Source organism: Melospiza georgiana, chromosome 8 (genome assembly GCF_028018845.1).
Source record: "Melospiza georgiana isolate bMelGeo1 chromosome 8, bMelGeo1.pri, whole genome shotgun sequence".
Lineage (NCBI taxonomy): Eukaryota > Metazoa > Chordata > Aves > Passeriformes > Passerellidae > Melospiza > Melospiza georgiana.
In genome coordinates, this window is record NC_080437.1 from 27,740,530 (window position 1) to 27,757,895 (window position 17,366).

General features: G+C 41.5%; 1 protein-coding gene across 1 annotated transcript in view; it reads left to right on the top strand.

Annotated features, from left to right (window-relative positions):
* Window positions 1-17,366, top strand: part of RBM20 (RNA binding motif protein 20) — a 95,661-nt gene that overhangs the window by 76,171 nt on the left and 2,124 nt on the right. The window contains exons 6-13 of the mRNA XM_058029141.1: window positions 3,662-3,805; window positions 4,733-4,864; window positions 6,665-6,744; window positions 7,553-8,237; window positions 10,026-10,124; window positions 11,535-12,204; window positions 14,565-14,684; window positions 15,383-15,504. Coding sequence (XP_057885124.1) covers window positions 3,662-3,805; window positions 4,733-4,864; window positions 6,665-6,744; window positions 7,553-8,237; window positions 10,026-10,124; window positions 11,535-12,204; window positions 14,565-14,684; window positions 15,383-15,504 — 2,052 coding nt within the window. The remainder of the gene's footprint in view (window positions 1-3,661; window positions 3,806-4,732; window positions 4,865-6,664; window positions 6,745-7,552; window positions 8,238-10,025; window positions 10,125-11,534; window positions 12,205-14,564; window positions 14,685-15,382; window positions 15,505-17,366) is intronic.

Here is a 17,366-nt window from a genome sequence, read left to right on the forward strand (position 1 = left end):
TTTGTTTTTTCCAGTGCTAACAGATGTTTGCTTGTCAGAGTTATTTGGGGAGGTTGGTAAATAGGTTTGTGTGTGTTTTCCATTGACTTTTTTCCCCCATTATCTGAGTCTTTTTGACCCAGGAAGGTCAGCTTCAGTTTGGGATGAAGATTTGGATTAATTTTGAGTTACCTTCAATATTGAGCCCATAAAACAACCTTCTATCTCTCTGGTTATTTGTAGCAATTGCTCTCTGCTTCTCTCACACTGAGGTCCTTCTCCCAGGTAGCAACAGTGGCATGGACAGTGGCTGCAGCTTCACTGTTATTCTTCTGGAGGTCCCAGATCAGTTCATTATACTGGATTAGCTTTTTCTTAGTTTATTTTAGTGTAGTATTTATATCCTCTGCTGTCACTGGTAGCCTTTCAGCAAGTTTGTTTCGATGTGGAGCTTCCATGGTTTAGGTTTATTAGTCCCTGCCTGCTTTCAGCACAGGTACCCAGTTTTATATTGCTCTAATGCACACTTGAATTCCTAGCTCTATAGTCAAAAAATTCCAGAAAAAAGAACCAACATTAAAAGGAATTCTTACACTGACAAAGCAGAAACATTTTAAAAGAGGAAAAAAAAGGCAAATAAAAGCAAACCATATTCATCATGAAAATACAAAGTTGTTAGGGTTATGAAACTCATAAAATGAAACTCATCACATATCAGAAAGCTACAACTAGAGCTGGACACACCAAAGACTTATGTTAGGGCGTTCATGGAATAGCAGCAGTAATCCAGGGGTTCAACTTTTCACCTTGTTAACTTTTATGTATATATCTCTCCTAATGTGGTCTCAGACACTGAAAAGCCAGGCTGAGTTGTGTCCCTGTGGCACTCCAGTTCATTGGAGTTCATCAGGCACTGCTTGCAGAAAGTTCACCCAGATTTCCTTAATCCAGCCAATTTTCTACAGTGCAGTTTTTACTGTGCAAGAGGTTATTTGAAGGGGTTTCAGCTTCTGCCTGTCACAGGCACTGTGAGTGCAGGCCAGCAAAGAGCAGAGCTGCTCATGACAGCTGCCTCCAAGGTCAGAGGTGGACTACTAGTGGGCGCAGAGGAATGTTCCTTTTCATCATGTCTGTCAACTTCGCAACAAATGAAATCACTGCTAATACCAGTGTCATTTCTCTTTAGAATCTGTCACTATTTATCATTTAAGCTGCCTGAAGAAGTCCTCTTCTGAATGACCTGCAGTATTTTGAGACATAAAAGAAACAATAACTTTGATTTTCCTGGATGCTGTAAATCCCTTTTTTCTTCAGAAGCCTATTGGATGAACAGGGAGCTATATTAGAGGTGTTAAGACTGAGTTTGCCAGCTGTCATTCACTCTGCAACCCAGGTGGCTTATAATTTATTACACCTTTGCATGGTAGTATTCACTTTCAGCTAAGCTGCTGCCATTTAACTGAGCAGTAGGAGATTACACTTGACCCTGCATGTAATCATAAACAAAGTGTTCAGATTTCTGGAAGAGCTTGCTCTGTGCTGTCCATCTGCAAATAACTCTATCCCTCTGTAAAAGGCAAGTGCTACCAGTCTTCACTGGGGCGTGGTGAGCCAATAGCACTGCAGGGATGAGATTGGCAGTTTCTTACTATCTTTATAAAAAAATTTCATGTGAAGCTCAAGAAAGGGATAAAGAATTTGAAAAGCAAGAAGCAGCAACAACAAATGTAAGAAAACAACTGTAATTAAAAATCACCAGATTGGATGAGTGAAATAATATTGTAATTAATATGAGGTACATTTTGCTGTTGTACATATTTTTTTTTAGATTTGTGGTTTTTTAATAGCCATGCAGCTGCATTGGTAACCCCTTGTAGACATTGGTTGCCAAGAAAGTTAACTTTGAGTATTACTGAAAATTACACGCAACACCTGACATGTAACAGCTCCTCTAACTTCCTGATTGTAGATATGGAAAGGGTATATTCCTTTTCTGGCCATGATTTACAGCTCTGTTTAATGAATGGATCCAGTTTAACTGCAATCAGCTGACAAGATTATTGCTTGGTGCAGCCTGTTGGCTTTTGGCACGAGTATGTGACCACTTCTTAATCAAGAACTACAGCAGGTTTATGGCATAGCATTTTCATTTAAGCCATTGCCAATTGTGGGGAAGTGGCAACGTCTTACAGTTGTTTGATTTAATGTACTGAGGGCTGTGTGTGGGAACATGGGCTCTGGAGCCAAGGCACTGAAGAGCTGAGCCTTTCTAGTCCAATTGACTCTTACATATCATCTTTTAACAGATCTAACAAAACAAACAGAAGGTGATTGGTGATCTGGAGTGTTCTTACACTGGGACTGCATTTGATGTTTCCTTTTTCTCCAGCTGTAGCAGTGTTCTTCTGTGCTACATGCTGCCTTGCCAGATGTGTGCAGACATCACTACCTTTTCTGTTCAATTGGAGTTAATTGCTTCATCTTTTTTTCAGGATCAGGTCTTTGTTATTTTTCTGCCAGAATAAAAACCTAACTTCTGGACTTTTGCACTTCTCTTTTGACTTACCTTACGCACCTGAGTGGGCTCTGTGAGATGCAAGCTCAGTTGCAGATCACTGTGTAATGCAGGGTTCTAATGCAGCAAAAATACACAAATGGTTAAGTGGTGAAGTCTGAGGGGAAGGCAACAGGATGGAGGTGTAAATAAGATAACATTAGCTCTGTAACTTGTGAACTTGCTGACAAGCCAAACATTTGTGATGGCTCTGGTGAACTTGATCCCACAAGATTACATGATTTGCATCTTCCCTTGAATGGCACAATTTTAAATGAAGGTAGAGTTACTTCTTCAGTAAAATCCTAATGGAGAGGTCATAAACATGGAGGTAGTCTGGAAAGATTTAATCCTGTGCGAGTGACGTTTTGCTTGTCATTAGCTATGGTAAATTAACATTCTCTCTGGCTGTACCCTGATGCCTTTTGCACAGGGAGTGTAGAGCCTGCTTCCCATGCCAGGGAGATGGGCAGCTCTTTCAGAACTGCCCCAGCACTCCAAAATAGACTTCTACCCTTGGGAAGTGATCACCACTCCAGTGCTTTGTGCCTTTGCCAGCCCAGTTCGGGAGCTCTGCGTCTCTGCATGTCCACTGCTCACTGTGCCCGCAGGGGGAAGTCCTTCTTCCTGTGTGTTGTTGCAGTTAGAGGGAAAAGTAGCAGGTTTTCTAACCCCAGGTACAGCTGTGTGTCCTCTCACAAGTCAGGTGGGATCACTTTTACCCCCCACCCAGTGTGTTCCATGAAGAAGGATTTTAATTTAGTCCCTGCTATCCTGAACACCCATGCAGTGATTTCCAATATCCATAAATTCAGCAAGGACTGCAGTGAGTAGTTAGTTTTTGCAGGAGTATTGTTGATCCTGTTTGAAGGAGGTGTCTGCCTTCTAGAAATCCTCTCTGGACTTTGCAAAGTCCAGGGACGGAGACTCCATTGGACTGCAGCTAAACATTTCCATTTCCATTTGTACTTCTAAACCAGGATTGTAAAATGCAAGTTTTAAAGAATATTTTTTCTTAATAGCAGGTGAGCAGAGCATATAATTTTTTTGCAGAAATGTAAGATGTTATCTAGTGGAGAGAATATCTAACATACAAACATTGGTTTAAGTTGGGTTTTTTTCCCCCAGTTTCCCCAGAGGAAATCTACATTGGGTCGAGTTGTTCACATTTGCAACCTCCCTGAGGGAAGCTGCACAGAGAATGATGTCATTAACCTGGGCCTCCCATTTGGAAAGGTCACCAACTATATCCTCATGAAATCTACTAATCAGGTACTGTACATTTGGGGTTACCAGTGTTGACATCTGTTGGCAAAAAGACATAAAGATATAAAGACATAAACATGAAGACAGTCTTTGGGGGGAAACCTCTGATTTAGTAATAGAAACTTAAATACATGAAGTCTGCTCTCAAAGTGAAAAAAAAGTTGGTGGTCACTGAATTAGATGAGGATGTAAACATGACCACATGTAAACAAGTTCTTGTTTAAACATCCTGGCAATCTTAATGAAAAAGTGTTGTGAATCTGTACTTCTACTAATTTTTTTTTAAAGTGAATTACTCCCTGCCTTCTCTCAGCCATTTGTTAGGGTTACTTCAGACTTCTCTTGTTCTTTATAGTAGCTTAAGTATACTCTAAGTATCTTAAGTGTATCAGTGGTGTAAGCTGGTGAGAATAGAATATCTTCTCTCACATTCCTGCAGCAGACAAAATGGATGGACGTAGAATCCATGCTGGTGGAAAATGTTTGAGATTGTAATGTGTAAAAATCACAGAATCATAGAATGGTTTGGGTTGGAGGGGACCTTAAAGACCATCTAGTTCTAACCCCCTGCCATGGGCAGGGACACTTTCACTAGAACAGGTTGCTCAGAGCCCCATCCAGCCTGGCCTTGAACACTGCCAGTCAAGGAAGATTAGGTACCAGTCATTTTGTTTTTAACTGAACCATCTTCTAAGGTGACATATTGGCTTTAATAGCTGGTTTGAAACCATTATTTGCAGTTAAAGAAAAAATGAGAAATGGAACGGACTATTATAATCTCAGTTTCAGGCCTGGAAAGCTACCCAATTTTGTACTATCAAGACATTTTGCATGAGAAGCATCCAGAGAAAATTTATTATGCTGCCTTTTCTCTCTTTTACTTTGTATTCTTAGTTATGTAATAGATTGTAAAGTTCTCTCCATTTGTGCTAGGCCTTTCTGGAAATGGCTTACAGTGAAGCAGCCCAAGCCATGGTACAGTACTACAAAGAAAAACCTGCTATGATAAATGATGACAAGTTACTTATTAGGATGTCTAAAAGATACAAGGAATTACAGCTGAAGGTAAGATGGTCATTCTTGATCAAATTATATGAGTTTCCATGGCACATCTGGCGAATACATTTTAAAAGATTCTTGCTGATTACTGATTTCTAATTAATGCTTCAATATGATGGGAAAAGAAATAAAGATAACTTAAGCAGTGTATATTATTGATCTTTTACACTTGCTCTTATTCTAAATTGTAACTCTTGGAAGAAACCCCTTTTTCTATGATCGTTTCATACCATTATTTCAAAAATCCCTTCTGAACTTCATTGTGAGCAGACTCCTTGGTCTAACAAAGATCTAAAACACAGCCATGTGTAAGACACAACGTGTCAGCAAAAATAAGATTATTCTATCCTTTTAGTCAGGCATTAAGCCCAGAACAATACTTTTTTCACTGCTTCCATGCCTGAGCCATAGCAGTCTTGACACCAAGCAGTGGTAACAGGACTAAACAGAATACTGATTTCTTTTTATTTTTTGTGAATGACCTAAGTTATAAAACATGAGGGTTTTTTTCATTTAACATAGAGTCAAACCAGAGCAATATTATTTAGACTTTCTGTAGAGTGTGTGACACTTCTGTTCTGGACACTTGAGTGATGTCCAGAGATCACTGCTCTTGTGAAAGTATTTATAGAGGCTTATATACTGTCATGTAATGCTAAGAGAGTAATTTTATTTCATGGTGACTTGGACCAGAACTGGCAATGCAGAGCTTAAGAGCTCCATATTGTATTACCTAACACAGCACAAAGTTATTTTGTAGAACAGCTCTGTAATGTTCCAATTTAATGTTAAGAGTCCTTTATGAGCCTTGGGGAAAAAAAAAATAAAGGAACTTGGATAGTTTGACTTGACCTTTGGAAAAGCCTCTTTCTCTCCTGTATGTGTATACTAGCTTAAGGAGACTTAAAATGAGTTGCCAAAAGTTCATAAATCAGGGCAGACTTTCCTAATGTGGAGGGGTTCATGGCATAGGGAGGGGTTCAGATGTTTGGTGGTGGAGATTGACAGAGAGGCAGGAGTTACCCAGAGGAATGTGATAGTTTGCCTAGATTCCAGGAAGATTTTTCTGCTTTTCCAATGACAATTTTTCAGGTCACGGAATCATTTTGCTTTGCAAAAGAAAGCAAGCAAATAAAAATACCAAGAAGGAAATAGTCATGAGCTAGCACATACTGCTACAAACTGCTGAGTTCCTGCATGATTATGTTGCTCATCTGTGTGCGCTCCAAGTGTTTGAGGAATTGTGAGCACTCCAGCCTGTGTAGGGCATCCTACCTAGGAGTAATCAACACCCCAGGATACATCTTGCACTTAGCTTGTCTGAAACTCTCCTTGTCTAAACATAGTCCTTTAGAGCTATAATCCAGAATGAATAACTCTGAGATCAAGAGAAGGCAGTTCATACCTAGAGGATCAGAGATAGGCTGCTATACATATTTGATTCTGTATCAGAAAAATTTGTCTGGTTTGTTTCCTCTTAGATCCAGTTCCTAGAAAATGCTCTGTAGTGATTGTGTAACAAGGTTTGAAAACAAGCTAGTTTTCAAAGCCTGTTAGAGCAGCCAAATATGAGGAGAGACTGCTACAACGTAATGGAGCAAATTTTCCATTTGTATCATTTTACTGCTTTGATCGTGCTGTTGAGAAGGCAACTGCAAAAGAGAGTGTAACCACAACAGTGAAACTAAGTATTTCTAGTTCTAGAATAATTCAGTGAAGCATGGATACTGTTTCTTGAAGGACAAATCACCTGTGTCAGCTTGGAGAGTAGGGCAGCATGCTGAACAGTGTCTTTGTTTATTTTAGAAGCCCGGTAAGAATGTGGCTGCTATTATCCAGGACATCCACTCGCAGAGGGAGAGGGACCTGCTGCGTGAAGTGGACAGGTAAAGTTTCTCCAAAGTTTGGAATTGAAAGTCTGTAAATCTGCAGATATAAGGAGCATTATCTGTGTGCTTCCCTCTCATATTTAATTTTCTTTCCTAACTGGGATTTCACTTATAATATAGTATCTATTTTTATACAGTTCAATAGTTGGTACAGGGCCTGTATAATGAGATCCAATTGAAACTGTGCATGTTATGAAAATAATTCTTTCCTACTGATTATGTCTCAGAAGGTATGTCTGGCATGTGAAGAGCATAAAAATGAAACTTTTCCACTCTCCTCCCTGTTGACTGAAAAGCATAAAGGCTGGGGGTGCTTTGAGACCAAGTGGGAAGGAGGCAGTTCAGATTAAAATGTATTTGGGTACATTTCTGATATCTCTGACTTCTGGAACTTTCAGCAAAATGGGAGAGGAATCACAGTCCAAAAACATCTCTTTTAAACAGGTGGTCTTTGTCACTTCTGTGTCAGAGATGCCCTAGCTGAGTGAGTATTATGGGTATACACATTAGGGTCATTGTAAAGGCATTAACATATTATAAGCTTTTAATGCTAAACCCTTCTGAGATGCTTTTAAGAATGAATGAATATATTCTTGACAGTTCTGTGGGGATTTAGTTAAGCTCTGTGGCTATGACACTGCCTTTTCTCCCGTTCACTGTTTGCAGCTGTGCAGTGCATGTCTGTGAAAGGCCTGGGGTCTCAGGTTCGCAGTCCCCAGGGCAGTCCCCATGAGCCTCCAGTGTACAAGAATTGGTAGACAGCAGTGGGTCAGCCAGTTTCAGTAGCTGCCTTTTCCCCCTGCAGCAGGTACGGCACCGAGAGGCCCCGCTCCCGCAGCCCCATAAGCCGCTCGCTGTCCCCCCGGTCCCACACGCCCAGCTTCACCTCGTGCAGTTCCCCGCACAGCCCGCTGGGGACCGGCAGGACCGACTGGGGAAATGGGAGAGACGCGTGGGATCAGTCCCCCTACTCTCGACGGGAAGAGGAAAGAGATAGCAGAGAATGGCGAGAGAATGGGGACGAGAAGAGGGACAGGACTGACACGTGGGTACACGAGAGGAAACATTACTCCCGACAACTGGACAAGTTTGATTTGGATGAACGGCTTGAAGGAGGCAGAGGACACCGAGAAAAATACTTAAAGACTGGTTCCCCTGGGTCCCTTCACCCTTTGTCTGGCTACAAGAACAGGGAAGATGATTATTACAGAAAATCCTCTAAGTCAAAATCTGACAAGTTTCAGAGGCAGCTGCAGGATTTACCTGGGAGATCTAAGAGGAAGGAAGAGGCAAAGTTAAGGGAACGCAGGCATTCTTACAGTGAGGACACTGCCAGGGAGGAGGCAGCTGAACAGAAGCACAGCAAAGCATCTGAGGGCTCCAGGCAAAAACAAAGTGATAAGAATAAGGTGAAGAAAGCTGAAAAAGACCAAGAAGATGCTACTGCTGAAGGCAGTGATGTAAAGGAAACCAAACCACCTGAGAACGAGGTAAATAGAGATCTAAAACTATATGTAAGAGGAAGTGTAAGTGGTGAAGTAATACATTTTCTGAAATATCTTAGAGAATTTGTTGTGGGTGTGATGCCAGCAATGTGAAATGTTTTTCCATGATGAAATTAGGGAATGTAGTCACAGAAGAAGTCTTGGGAGGCCATCTTGTCCGTGTTTTTGCCCAGACCATGCAGATCTATTACACTCTTGTGGTATTGGTTATATGGACATTATCATTTTGTATCTAGCATAGAACCTTTGGGTAACAAATGAGGGGATGGGGTCAGACAGCTGCAAATGAAACCAAGTGACAGTCTGCTATTTGCATGCAGGTTGTGTGTGAAGAGGCAATTGTCCTCCTCCTAACTCTGTGCAGAATGCCCCATAGCTGCTCTTTCTGCATCCATCACCTGCTTCTGCTGCCAGTGAGGAGGATTGAGTTATCTGGAAATTAAGTAATACTTTTAATGAGAAACATTTCTTTCTGGATAACTCAACAGAGCAATTGTTTCTATTAATCATGTGTGCCTACCCTCAACTGTGGCTGGCAGGGATAATTCACACCACTCCCTTCAATGTTCTGGCAGAAATCTCTTCCCATGACAGAAACCACTGAATCAGCTCACCTATAAAATTATGCAGTCTCTGGAGAAATACTTGCAGTGGTAAAGTGGCAATGTTTGTGGTTTGATTCTCCACTGGGAAGAAGTAGGAGGGGGAACACCTCCAGATACCTCATTTGCTCAGTCTCAGTACAGCCCATACTCACATCCCCACCCCTTGGGGATCTGGTTACTGGCTCTTGGCCACCTTGCCACCCCTGGAGTCCCCCAGGGATAGCTGCTGCCATCCACCCCCAGGTCTGTTGGCACAGGAGCCTGCAGATATGCTTGGCAGACCAGGGCTCCATCTCTTGCTTGTGCCTTTGTGCTGCCGGAGCCATTGTTGGTTGTTTCCAGTTGATCTTCTTCTCCTGAGGGGCTAAGTTGGTGGAATTTCCTAGATTTGTAACTCACTAGTCTGTAACCAGCAGCAGCACTGCCTCATGCCATAGATAAGCATGTTTGTACCACCTTTTATCATCTTTCTCCTTTGGCTGGTGTTTTACTATGGTGTGTGGTTCCCTGGGAGGAGACGTCAGAGAGAAATGTCAGACAGCATCCCAAATCACACTCCTCTGCATGTTTTCCAAGTTGTTCTACAGTGGCTTTGCTAAAGATATACCTCTCTGGGGACTATTGCTAGTAATTTATTTTAAAAGGAAAAAATAGTTTTGTATGTCTTGGACTCACTTTTGCTTTGTCCCCCTTTTACTAAGTATGAGGTAGTACTGTGGTTTTGTTCTTCCCAAGTATGAACTGTACAACCAATTCCATTTTCAACTGATCCTGTGTCAATAAACTAAACAGTCGAGGTCTTCTGCAGTCTTTAACACTGCTGCTCTCCTTACCACATCTGAGCCAACATAACAAATGTGGGTAGAGAACAGAAGAGTGGAGGCTGGAAATTTTAATGAATTGACATTCTCCCCCACCTGTCTTTCAGCCAATTCTGTGATATAAATTACACCTCTAATTTAGTTTAAAATTCTTTTTCTTAATTCTTATTTGTACAGCTCTGCTAACGGAATTTATTGTTGGGTCTTTTCCCACAGCCTAGTTGACTTGCATAAACTTTAGAAATAAAGAATGTGACCTTGTGAGTGACTTTGCTTCTCTAAACCCAGAATAGAAACATACTAGAGCACCACTGTGTGTTGTATACATGTATATGTATTTATTTTAGCTTGAAAAAGAGGAGCAAGTTCCAGTGAAGAGCTCACCTTCAGATAATAAACAAGGAAAAGAATCTGGAGAGATTCTGGAAAACACAAGGAAAGAGAAGGTTGGTGACACATTGTTGGTGTAGCTTCTTTGAGAAAATGATTGAAGCCTCAGGTTTGGTAGAATGCCCTCCCAAATTAAATATTAACCTCTCATGAAAAACCACATAAAGGGGTTGGATGAAGGAAGTTGTCAAAATTAACTTGCCTTATCTTGACCTCTCCTTTAAGGGACAGCTTTTCCTGAAGTCTCCAGAATTCTTTTTTTAGTTACTCTTTGCTCGTGTACATTGCTTCACATACATAGCGCTTGGCAGTGGCAGCTGTGAGGAATGTATGCCCAAGTGAGCTGGGTAACTTGGCAAACCCTGCCCAAAAATAGGAGATGTGGTCAGTTAGTGGGGAAGGAGGGGAGATATGATGAATACTGCTTAGAACATTGGCCTTCTGAACTATAGATAGCAGTCTTCTGATTGTTTCTGGTTTTAATTAAATAATGCCTTTACAGCACCCCTACAGCTGCATTGCAGTTGGGGACAGCAATGTCCCTGGAATTCCTCCAGCTTCATTTCTGTAGGGTCATGGGTTGATGGTCAAATATGGAAGATATTGATATCTGTTGCTGCAGAAAACTGATCTCCTGGCAAGAGCAGTGCCAGCTCACAGAGTTTTCATGCTGTTTTAGGATTCTAGGAGGGGAAGTGTGGGAATGGCCAAACAGGAGGAGAATACAGATTATTAATAGATTGTGTGTACACAAGGAGTCTGGGAGTTGAAATCTAAGATGCAAGTGTATCTTAAAAGTAAGATATACCTTTTAATTCTAAGACTTCACAAGTCCAGTATTAGTGCCTAAGTCCTGTAAGTCTGAAACTGCATGTATGAGGTATTTCAGAATATGTGCCTTGGGGTATAACTGTAAACCTGCTTTTTTTCCTAAAGTTTAGGCCAGTGGCTCCCAGCACAGTCCCTGCCAGAGGGATCTTGCTGGTGGAAGGAAATGGCTGCAGAAGGAAGCCATGTTTTCTCAGTCACCATGTGAATTTAAAGGACCTGGTCCAGGAAAGAGAAAGCCACAGTGGCTTGAATGGGGTTCAGTATATTTTCATTGCACTGAGAAGGAGGCAGAGGAGGGGGATCACACAGTAACATCAATTGGATAACAAAGTTTAACACATTGTGCCTTGCTCTACTGCTTACAGAAAAGCAAGGAGCAGAGGACTGGAGAGACTGCAGTCCCCAAGGCAGTTACAGAATCTTCACAAAGAGAATTTTATGTGATAATTCAAGAGATTTTTTTGTCCTCGTGCGTAAGATTTAAAATCACAGCACCAAGGCATATCACTCTTTGAAATTAAAACACAAGAGGAGTTAGACATGGCCATATCAAGGTTTTTCCTGGTTTCAAGGACCACTTTTTACAGTGATTAACTATAATCACCAATCTCTCAAATGTTTTACATCTGTGACAGGACCGAGACTGGGAGAGTGGAAGTGAAATAGAAGGTGAGACCTGGTATCCAGCTAACATGGAGGAATTAGTGACAGTAGATGAAGTGGGAGAAGATGATTTAATTATGGAGCCTGATATAACTGAGCTTGAAGAAATAGTCCCAGTTGATCAGAAAAATAAAGCTGCTTCAGAAATGTGTCCCTGTATGTCAACCATGCTAGAACTGAAAAACGATCACAGCCACTTAACAAGAAGTGACGACAAATTTGCCCATAAAGCTTTAGAAACAAACTTCAGAACAGCAAAGGGCAGTGCAGCTTCTAGTGGCTGTCAGGAAGATGATGAGGATGATGATAATGATGATGCTGTAACTGAAGCATCAAGCCTAAATCTGGACCCTGAACAGAAGCCAGAGGAGTTGAAAGAAGACCAATCTGCTAAGGAGTCTGATTGCCAGCAGAAGGAAGGAAAAATTGATAAGAGCTCTGACACTCGTTTAGAGCCTGAAGATCACCAAATACCTTCTGTTCATCTGAAAGAAGAGACTCTCCAGCTCCCTGATGCATTTATAGATGATTACAAACAGATGGGATCACAAGGAGCTGAGAGCAGAGAAGTTACGGAAACGCTCATTAAAAACGCTAGTGAAGAAACAAGACATGGAAGCCAAGAGTGTCCAGAGGCCAAGGGTAACTACTGCTTTTTTTCCCTTCTGCCTGCAGAGAGCCTTGCATGTTTTCTCTGAGGGTAGACTGAAATTTATTGCTAACAAGAACAAGTGTCGTTAATAGTATCAAGGCTTGTCCTTGGAGCAGCTTAGTAAAAGAACCCCAGTGCCTTCGGCCAAGCTAAATCATTAGAGCCTCTTAGATGAATAGTGTAAAGGAAATATGATAAGCAGCTTGCAAGCTTTCTGAAAGGCATAAGCTGCTATAATTGTCATGTCAAGGTTCACATGAGTTTAGCTGAAGTCTTTCAGTGCCTTGCTAAATTTATTTTGAATTGTCAATGAAATGAGTGACAGTCTCTGAAGGTCAACAGAAAAGTATCTGTAATGTCTGGCTGGCTCCTGGACAAGGTGGGTATTCTTACACACTGTACTGAAGCATTTTTAATATGGATATCGTGCATAGATTGTTACTTCTCAGTCCCTGTTCATGCAAATATATGCCTTTTGCCAGGACTTGCTTTATCATGTCCTGTTCTACTGCATGCTGCCTTTAATATAACTGATAGGATGTGCTGTGAGATAATGTCAATAAATGTAATCATAGCTACCTATTTATATTTGTCAGGAAAAAAGGGATCTTGAGGTCTGAAAGTCAGTTCAGTTCCTTATGATGATACCTGAAAATGGGCTGTGCATAGTGAGATGAAGTGAAAAACTACATTGAGTATGTTGGTCAGAAATGCTCTTTTTTAATTGCTGCCAGAGCCCATGTGATGGACAGGGGCTTTTGAAAAGAAGCTGATGGAAGATTTTTGAGAGTGCAATGCTGGAAGCATTTCATGTGAGCATCTGATTTTGAGCTAACTTCTTGCTCCAGGACAGATTTGAAACTCATTGGTTTTTAATACTTGCCTGATTGGCCTGAAGACACCTTGCCAGACTTTGTGTTTGGAGATAATATTGCCATGGGACTGGGCAGGGCAAACTTGGCTCTCCTGGGCTTCCTGGGCAGCCAGCTGATGAAAGAGTTGGGTGTCTCAAGAGCATATTTACTAGTGTTTCCAGCATCTCAGCTTCCAGCTTGTCAGCAGGGAGCCTGGAAGCTCCAGGGCCTCTCATGCTTCCCAGGTTTCAGACATGGACTCGTTATCTGGGATCTGCTGTCCAAGGCTCTAGGCCCTCTACCAAGGCAGCTGCCAGCTCAGAAGCACAGAAATCAACTGAAGTGGGGCTTCAGTTGCTGCAAAGGCCCTGAGTGTCTAAGCTTACCAGCTTACTGGGGGTCTTCCAGGTTCTCTGCTGCAGTATTGGAATCCTGGGGTAGGTTTAAAGTTAACTTGAAAGCCAACCAGTTAGGATTTTATATTATTTTCTTTTAAATCATGCAATAGACATATTTAAAAGTGAAGAAAAATTCATTCTCATAGCCAGAAACTGTAGATCTTTGAACTACAGACTTGAAAGACAAGAAGGGTTTGGTTTGGGCAAAAAGATGTTTGTTTTATAAGAAAATATATCCCTTATTTAGGTGAAATTTGCAATGCATTAGAAATTTTGTCAGGGCAAGTAAAGTAGTTCTTTGACGTAAGGACTGAAAAAGAGGAATCAGACCAGTTTATCTGTATTTCTGTAGCTTTGTGATGGCAAATTCCTCTTCTTTTTAAATAAAATTAATTCATATGATAACAATCATGGGAAGGGACATCATCTGTTCTTTTGACTGGCTATATCTACCTCAGCAAACCAACCCAGTGTTTCCACATCTTGAATCTCCTGCTGTGTCAATTAGTGTCAGCCAGCAGGGACCCACCATCCATCCCTACTATTCAGAAACCAAAATCTTTTAGTGGCTGAGTGCCATAAAGCAGGAACTATCCCTTGGAGAGATGAGGATGGGAGGAGTGGCTCCAGGGAGAAGATGCCAATGATGCTGCAGGGATCCTCCAAAAGGCAGCTTTGGAGAATTGTATTCATCAGGTCCTGCTGCCCCCACCATCCCATCTCAGCAGCCCCGGTGTCAGCCCATCTGCAGCACTGATCATGCAGTAATATATGTGATTAAAAAGCTGCAGTCAGGCCATGCTTCTGCCAGAGGTGTGTAATGTTATAGCTCTGTTTATAGACTAAAATGCAAAACCCCCTCCAAACATAGGATTAAATTAGAAATGGAAAAATGGTCTACTGGGAGGAAGCAGAGTGACTGCACACCATAGTACAGCTGCTGGAGTTGCACTAAACAGGCCTCTGATTGGAATGGAAAAGCATTTTTTTCCTGATTTTACTTCATTTATAGATCCACCCAGAAAGTGTTCCCAAGAAGCTTTACAAACATCTCTTTAATAAGCTGTTTTCATTCAATGCATTTATTCATTTGTTAAGCAAATTCTAGGTACTTGGAAATGAGATCTCTGGAATTCCCGGAGGTAGAGCCTAAACAAAGGCCCTCTGCAGCAGGCTGGGAGCAAGAGGACGTCTTCACCGAGCTCAGCATTCCCCTGGGTACGTTGGGCCGCCCCCTGCAATACCCAGGGCTTACAACAAGATGTCACTTTAAGGCTACTCGCTATATTTATTTCTCAGAGCAGATGTGAGGAGAGAAGGAACAGAGTCTATGACAGACGGGTAGCTGTTGAAAGAAACAGCCTTTTGATTCTAGAGCATTGCTAATTCATTCCAAATGAATGGCAAAAGGCAGCTGATGAGATGAAATAAGTTCCCTTAGACTATATGTGAAATACATATGAAAAATTACTTAGTAATTGAAAAGTCTTTGGCATAAAGCATAAACAGAAGTATTGGCTTTACTGTGTAAATACTGATTATGAGCAAAACACCTGGAAGAAGTACATCCTCAAAAGCAATCTGTGTAACTTGAACATGTATTTACTGCTAAACAGTATTATTGCCTTTCTAGCCCTTGAGGTTACAGAGTGAAGTTTCCAGTCAATATTATGACAAAATAAATTTTAAAGCATGTATATCTAAGAGAGAAGAGAAAAGGTGTGTTTTCAATACACAAGATTTAAAAGTGCAGCTCAATATTGCAAAATTAGGGAAATCAGAGAAGTGATTCAGGATTCAGTCTTCCTATTCTAATATTTAACTAAATAGCATGTTTTTTTCTTTGAAAACAAGTTTATTATGAGAGGGATAGGATTTCAACTGACACTTTAATGTAATTCAGAATTTCTCAACAGGCGTGGAATTCGTGGTGCCTAGAACTGGGTTTTACTGCAAGCTCTGTGGACTCTTCTATACAAATGAAGAGACAGCAAAGACAAGTCACTGCAGGAGTACTGTTCACTACAAAAATCTCCAGGTAAAAACATACCTGAAGCTACCTAACAACAAGCTTGTGGAATGGTTTGTGTGTAAGGTAGATGATGTGATAAAAAATTAGTTTTTAGTCTGTAGACAGAATTCAGATGAAGTGAAATTCAGGTAAACAAACTTTTCAGTAGTTCAAATCATTAGCATGCTAATTTCTCAGTCTCAGGTCCTTGAAATCAACTTCTGGATCATAGGTAAAAAGAGACGATAATTTGATCTTCTCATCTACATTTGGTCCTTGTGACTAGCACAGCATGCAAGTCAGATCATTAATTCCCTGTTTCAGAGGGTCCCAGATGTTTCTGTCACTGGCAGTGACCCCAGCAGTTCAGTACATCTTAACATCAGGAGCATTAAACATGGCATTTGTCTGATATCATAGCCAGAGCCATTTCTGTGTTGGTGTGGGTTCTCAGCGTGTTTCAGCTCACAGCTCTCTGTGACACATGGGCTCTGTCAGGCATTTCCTGTGACCTGCTGAAATCCCCTCCCTGTGTGCAGAGCAGCCCTGCTGGGTCATTTCCATCGGGATGTGCAGGAGCATGTCAGTGCTTGTTGCTCCATAAGAATGTAACAAAAACACGTCAGCAGTTGGTAACAGCACAGGGAGACCATGTGTGCCTGCAGTTCAGTCAAAGACCTGCCTTTGTCACTTTTGAGAGGCACCATCAATAGAATCAGTCACAACAGCCTGAGCATTGCCTGTCCTAATGTCCCATGCTCAGGGCTCCTCGAGGCTCCCACCCCCAGTCCTGCCTGTGAGCAGGGTGTGTACACGACACACACGCTTGTGCTGGCATTCTCATACTCTTAGCAAAAGTCATGGCAGAGCAAAGCAGGGCTGCTCCTCCTTTCTCTGCTCCTTCCCTCTGCCCACAGTAACTCTGCAGTAACTCTGCTTCTGTTCAAGTAATAGCTCTCTTTCCTTAGCTGGCTAGTAGGCGTTGACACTCACAGTCAAGTAATTTTTCTGGGAGAATTTTCTTCTTGGTTTCCTGAAGTTCCATAGCTGTAATTATACAAAGGCCTCTGGCTTCCAAAGGCTTCCTACAGAGCTCTCATACTTGCTCATAATGGACCCTCTAAGTGCAAGCTTGAAAAACAGGTGCCAAGTTTGCATTCCTTTTTTTGCTTCATACAAAAAACCCAGAGGGATTCACCAGAGGTGGCACCACTCAGTGCAGGCTGTGTATCCCATGCAAGTCTGTCCCTAAGAAACTCATTCTAAAGAAAGATTGCAACTCCTGCCCCTGCCCCTGGAAACTGGTTCCATGCAAAGAAGAGGGATTTTTCTTTTTTAATTTTCTAACTTATTTTGTTAAAGTCATAAGAAACAGGCCCAACTAAAACTGACTTAGTGTGAAAATAACCTCTTTTTCTCCCCATTAAGACATTTCCAATGAGTACTGTGGGAGATAGCTAACACTGACTTGAGATAAAAGAACAAAGACTATAAAAGCTGTTAAAATTAAATCTGCCAAATGCAGCAATAAAAACAGGCTGTTCTGTCAAGCCATACCTCTTCTCTTGCTACATACAGGAAGTAAATGTCTTGTCCAACGTTTGCCTGCTCAAATGGAAACTTAGCAAATTTAAAATCACTGTCCTGTGCTGCTAGAACCCTTTTAGTCTCCATAATGATCTTTTATGCATTCTGCAAGGAATATGAGGCTTCTCCTGTGATGATGCAAGTTAATGAGTGTATCCACCAATGGAGGAACTAGGGACTCTGTAGTGCAGCTATGGGAGTGAGTGCTGCTGCACTGTTCCTTTTCTCCTTCCTGAATGCCAAATGCCATCATCCAGTGACAACAACAGTGTCCCAAATTGTGTCACAGCTTTGAGTCTTTT